The 5,809-nt window shown below is 40.0% G+C and overlaps 1 protein-coding gene across 2 annotated transcripts in view; it reads left to right on the plus strand.

Moving 5' to 3' along the window:
* Positions 1-5,809, plus strand: part of SGCG (sarcoglycan, gamma (35kDa dystrophin-associated glycoprotein)) — a 90,209-nt gene that overhangs the window by 61,562 nt on the left and 22,838 nt on the right. For both annotated transcript variants that reach the window (XM_011999926.1, XM_011999927.1), the window contains one exon: positions 3,706-3,825. In XM_011999926.1, coding sequence (XP_011855316.1) covers positions 3,706-3,825 — 120 coding nt within the window. The remainder of the gene's footprint in view (positions 1-3,705; positions 3,826-5,809) is intronic.

The following is a 5,809-nucleotide window of genomic DNA, read 5'->3' on the forward strand; positions in this document are numbered from 1 at the left end:
CTTTAAAAAAAAAAAAAAAAAAAAAAGATCATTTTACAGCATTTTTGGAAAGCTACGTCAGTTTTGCTTATGATTATCAGGGACATTTACTAGAAATAACCTAAGTTTCACTGGCATAGCATAACTAGCTTTGTTTGCTCAGGGACTTCTCAAGCCTCGTCTCTTATTTTATTTCATTTTATTTTATTTAACACAAGTAAAGGTCATTAGTGCCAGGCGTATGAAGTGCAACTGTATAATACAAGATTATGCCACAAAAGTAGTAGTGCTAACAAGCACAGCTTTGTGCTTCCAGCCCAGTCCTTTCTCTGTGATACCATATTTGCACCAGCAGAATATATGTTTCCTTTTTTTAAAGGACTTTGTGATATTTGTTTCTAAATTATTTTATTTTAAATTAAAGATATCCTGAGGAACAAAAGAAGGTTGCTGATGAGACACATTATATGTAAGGGAGAATTTGATGGTATTTTCACCAGAAAAACCCTTAAGCTAATTTCCCAAACTTAATTAATCAGATCACAAAACCATTAACTTTTTCTCTTTGTACCAAAGCCTTTCATTAAAAATGGGACTGTACAGATAGCTCTTTTCTTATCAACAAGGTAGAATTTAAATTTTATTTCTTAAAGACCTCTACTGCAAAAGACAATTACATCCTCAGCTTTAATCAGTGTCCAACTAGGTTAAAAAAACTGCTAGAATATTAATAAAAGTTAGAAAATTAATTACAAACTCCATAACTATTGAAGAACAGTACAGTTTTCTCTGAAGTGGAAAGCGTATTTAAATTTAAACATGCAGTGTCTATTTTTAATAAAATGGAGATGGGATTTTATTTGCCGCTATGCCTTTGCTCAAATAGTTTCCTTTACCTGGAGATCCCTGTTCTTCCTTCAACAGGGAAGCATGAACTCTTTCTTTTTTGTTTTTTGAGACAGAGTCTCGCTCTGTCACCCAGATTGGAGTGCAGTGGCCTGATTTTAGCTCATTGCAACCTCTACCTCCCGGGTTCAAGCAATTCTCCTGCCTCAGCCTCCCCAGTAGCTGGGACTACAGGCACACGCCGCCACGCCCAGCTAATTTTTATATTTTCAGTAGAAACAGGGTTTCACTGTGTTGCCCAGGTTGGTCGCGAACTCCTGAGCTCAGGCAATCCGCCCGCCTCGGCTTCCCAAAGCGCTGAGATTACAGGGGTGAGCCACCGCGCCCAGCAGGAAGTATGAACTCTTTCTTCCAAGTCAGTTCAGGCATCGTGTCTCTGGACGCTGCTCTTAGCCTGGATGGATGGACCATGAATTCCTAGTCAAGACTCTGTCATGCTTGCATCCTAATACTTAGCAAGTTGTCCTGAAACCAGGCTTACATGCTTTTCTTTTTAGTGAACCACAGAATCCTCTGCGCTGTGAGCTATGTCTCACTCATTTGCACATTGTCAATGCTTAGCACAGAACCTTGTACATAAAAAGCATGCAATAGATTTGTACTGAATGGAACCATTCACTTTCCTGCATTTTATTTGATTTGAGTAACAATTTATGTGTATTTGCTGCACAGACTTACTATGAAACTAAACTTATTCGTTGAATATTTTATCGATGTAATAACTACAGAAAAAAAATTGTCACTTAGTTTAACCCCTTATACTTAATAAGGCCTCTTAGAATTGTAAGATGAACCTATAGTGAGCAAAACAATGAACTCTTACTGGATTAATTATTCCAATTATTTCTCAATTTTAAAGTCAGGTAACTTGGTAGTCACCATTAAATGCAAATCGGTGTTTATATAATAAATACACAGGCATATCAGTGACCCGGAAGAGATAAACAGGAACTCTGAGTCTCAGATTGGGGAAAATAACATACAAATACCAAAAAATAAAGTGAAGCTTTTTTTTTTAAATAAAGGAGATATAACATAGAGAAAAAAAGTCAACTTTATAACCGGCACTCTTGACAAAAACATTTATTTATTTAAATAAAGACTCACTGGAGGGTTTTAAATACAAATTAATAAAATTAAGAACACTTAGATGAGCATGTCCAAAACTGATCAATGCATTAATAGAAAGGCTTTACTTAATTTCTACCAGGTATCCAAAAATTTTTTTGAGAACTGTTAGGGTCAGAGGGACACATGCAAAAAAATTATAAGATATGACTTCTTTTCTCAACTTCCTTTTTTTTTTTTTTTTTTTTTAAGTCTCGCTCTGTCGCCCAGGCTGGACTGCAGTGGTGCGATCTCGGCTCACTACAGCCTCCACCTTCCGGGTTCCAGCAATTCTTCTGCCTCAGCCTCCTAGGTAGCTGGGATTATAGGCATGCACCACCCTGCCCATCTAATTTTTGTATTTTTAGTACAGATGGGGTTTCTCCATGTTGGCCAGCCTGGTCTCAAACTCCTGACCTCAGGTGATCCGCTTGCCTTGGCCTGGCAAACTGCTAAGACTACTGGTATGAGCCACTGTGTCCAGCCTCAACTTACTTTTACAGATAAGAATATAGGCTGGGCGTGGTGGTTCACACCTGTAATCCTAGCACTTTGGGAGGCTGAGGTGGGCGGATAACCTGAGGTCAGGAGTTCGAGACCAACCTTGCCAACATGGTGAAATCCCATCTCTACTAAAAATACAAAATTAGCCGGATGTGGTGGCACATGCCTGTAATCCCAGCTACTCTGGAGGCTGAGGCAGGAGAATCACTTGAACTTGGGAAGTGGACATTGCAGCCAGCAGAGATCACGCCATTGTACTCCAGCCTGGGTGACACGAGCGAAACTCTGTCTCAAAAAAAAAGAAGAATATAAAGCTAACATAAACAAATTGGGGAACTCATAGTTTCTTAAGTAGATAATGAAGGCTGTACTGTACTCTAGGGAGATTAATCCCTGAGGCCTGGGTTAGAAAGTTTGGAAGCATCGAAGAGGAATTGGGGAACACATATCATGAGTGCTGGGGGTTGGTGTGTAGCTGAGTGAGTGGGAGGTGTGACCTCACCCTCATGTCTGGATGGCACAGGGTGAGTGAGCACCCACAGAACACCTGCTGAATAGATGAAAGAGCTGGAAGGCAGGGGGTCTAGAGCTCAGGTGAAGGGCATAAGCTTGGATACAAACGTGAAACAGAAGGCATGGCAAAGTCAAAAATTTTTTAGGGGAAGGGCAAAAACAGGAAGGTGTTCTTCCACAGTGATGCTTGTTTTTCCCGTGGAGTAGAGGGTGAGCAGCTCTTCTGAGAATAAGGGCAGAGAAAAAATTCAGGCTATGACTCATCTTCTAGGTTAACTTTGACGATTAAAGTGAGCCATTTGTAAGAGGGTCTTTCACAATCTCACATTTCGGAATGTAGGATTCTTAGGTGGTTCATAACCAAAAGAATACAAGTTTAACCACGAATAGGAGAACCATATTATTTTGGGCAAGTATTTAAAAATCTTAAAGAAGAAACTCTTAAATAATGTATCTGTACATATATTGATATAGGTTAACATATGTTTGACATAAATTAATTTTAATAATATGATAAATTTAGACTTAAAAGTTGCAAAGTTTAATTACAGAATCAATCAGTACCACTAATGCTAACAAATGCCAAATCTTTAGGTACTTGGTCTTGTTGGGTTGACATGGCATGTGTAAAAATAGAGATTGTGACACTGCTTGTAGTGAACAGTTTATAATAAACTGTTTTAATTAATTCTTCAGGTCCCAAAATGGTAGAAGTCCAGAGTCAACAGTTTCAGATCAACTCCAACGACGGCAAGCCACTATTTACTGTAGATGAGAAGGAAGTTGTGGTTGGTACAGATAAACTTCGAGTAACTGGTATGTACTAACTCGAGAAAAACACAACATTCAATGGAGTACACATCTGCAAAAACACATTGTACTATTGACAAGCTTATGTGGAATCTTTTAAGCAGATAAGAGAGCTTGAATGTGTTGCATTTTCTCCATTGCAACTCTCTTGATGCTCTCCTAGAAGAACAAAATCCTTCCTGCAGATCTTGGCCCACCCTTCTTCCACCACAGTTTTACCCTTCGTCTTTCTTTCTTCCTTCCTTCCTTCCTTCCTTCCTTCCTTCCTTCCTTCCTTCCTTCCTTTCTTCCTTTCTTTCATTCTTCCTTTCTTTCTTTCCTTCGTTCTCTCTCTTTCTTGCTTGCTTGCTTTCTTTCTTTCTCTCTTTCTTTTTCTTTCTTTTTTTTTTTTTTTTAGACAGAGTCTCGCTCTGTTGCCCAGGCTGGAATGCAGCAGCACAATCTTGGCTCACTGCAACCTCCGCCTCCTGGGTTCAAGCGATTTTCCTGCCTCAGCCTCCTGAGTAGCTGGGACTACAGGCACCCACCACCATGCCTGGCTAATTTAGAGGCAGAGTTTCTCCATGTTAGCCAGGCTGGTCTCAAACTCTTGACCTCAAATGATTCACCCACCTCGGCCTCCCAAAGTGCTTGTAATCCCAAAGGATTACAGGTGTGAGCCACAGTGCCCTGCCACTCTTTGTCTTTTTCTAACTGGAGTAACCCACAGACTTATCAAATGTCACTGTTATCTGTGCAGTTCAAGTATCTGTTTCCCAAGTTTCTTTTATTCTCATCATATCATGTATTTGAATTCCTCATATTTCTACCAAAAAAGTTCTCTTTTTGAACTAAAAGTTGAATACCGGTCTCATAGGACTCATTTTTAAGACTGAGAAGAGACCATTTTATGAAAAAAATTTTTCAGAACATACTCTAAATTCACTTGCTAAAGACTAGAAGACATAAGCAGACACTTGTTAAATCTATCCCAGTGCCTTTCTGTACTACTGTGAAAACCAATAGCGATGTTATTGTCTCACACAATCCTATCAATACTCCCAAATGAAAAACAAATAATATTTCCTGGCCAAGGAAGTAGACTCCACCCTATTACCGGCCCTAACAAACTACAACAATCATAACCTAATGTTGCACACTCTAAGACAGTCATGTATCTGGTTTTGTTACTAAAATGAAAGACACTAGGGCATTTAGTTAAAGGAAATTGGTCATTGTCCAACAAAGCACCTTGAGCATCAGAAATGCACTGTTGCGTACGATAAAGAATATGGGCTGGGTAGACCTGGATTCAGTTCCTACCTCTGCAATTACTAGCTGCATAATTTCAAGTAAGTTAATTTTTGTTTTCTGTTTCCTGACTTCTAAAAGTGAGTTGATAATGTCAACTGTACTATCATTGCTGGGTTAAGTGGATTAAGTATGCAAAGGACAGCAGAGTTCTTGGTAGAGTATCATTGCCCTGCAGGGCAGTAAAATCTGCAGGGAAAACAGTCTAACAGCTTAGATCGCTTCAAACCCAAGCCTTCCCACACAGAGAATCAGTAAAATGAACTTTTCCTTAGCCCAGGACTCCTTCCAGGCCATGACATCAATTAGAGGAACAGATGAGAAAAATTGATAAGCAACTGTATTATTTATTACCTGTATGCATGCATCAGAACCATCCAGAGGGCTTGTTTAAAAATATACTGCTGGGGGCCAGGCACAATGGTTCACACCTGTAATCCCAGCACTTTGGGAGGCTGAGGTAGGTGGATCGCTTGAGCCCATGAGTTTAAGACCAGCCTGAACAACATGGTGAAACCCCATCTCTACAAAAGAAAAAATACAAAAATTAGCCAGATGCAGTGATGCGTGCCTGTGGTCCCAGCTACTCGGGAGGCTGAGGTGGGAGGATCACCTGAGCCTGGGAGGCAGAGGTTGCAGTGAGCTGAGATTGAGCCACTGCACTCCAGCCTGGGCGACAGAGTGAGACCATGTCTTAATA

This window comes from Mandrillus leucophaeus, unplaced genomic scaffold (genome assembly GCF_000951045.1).
Source record: "Mandrillus leucophaeus isolate KB7577 unplaced genomic scaffold, Mleu.le_1.0 Scaffold61, whole genome shotgun sequence".
NCBI lineage: Eukaryota > Metazoa > Chordata > Mammalia > Primates > Cercopithecidae > Mandrillus > Mandrillus leucophaeus.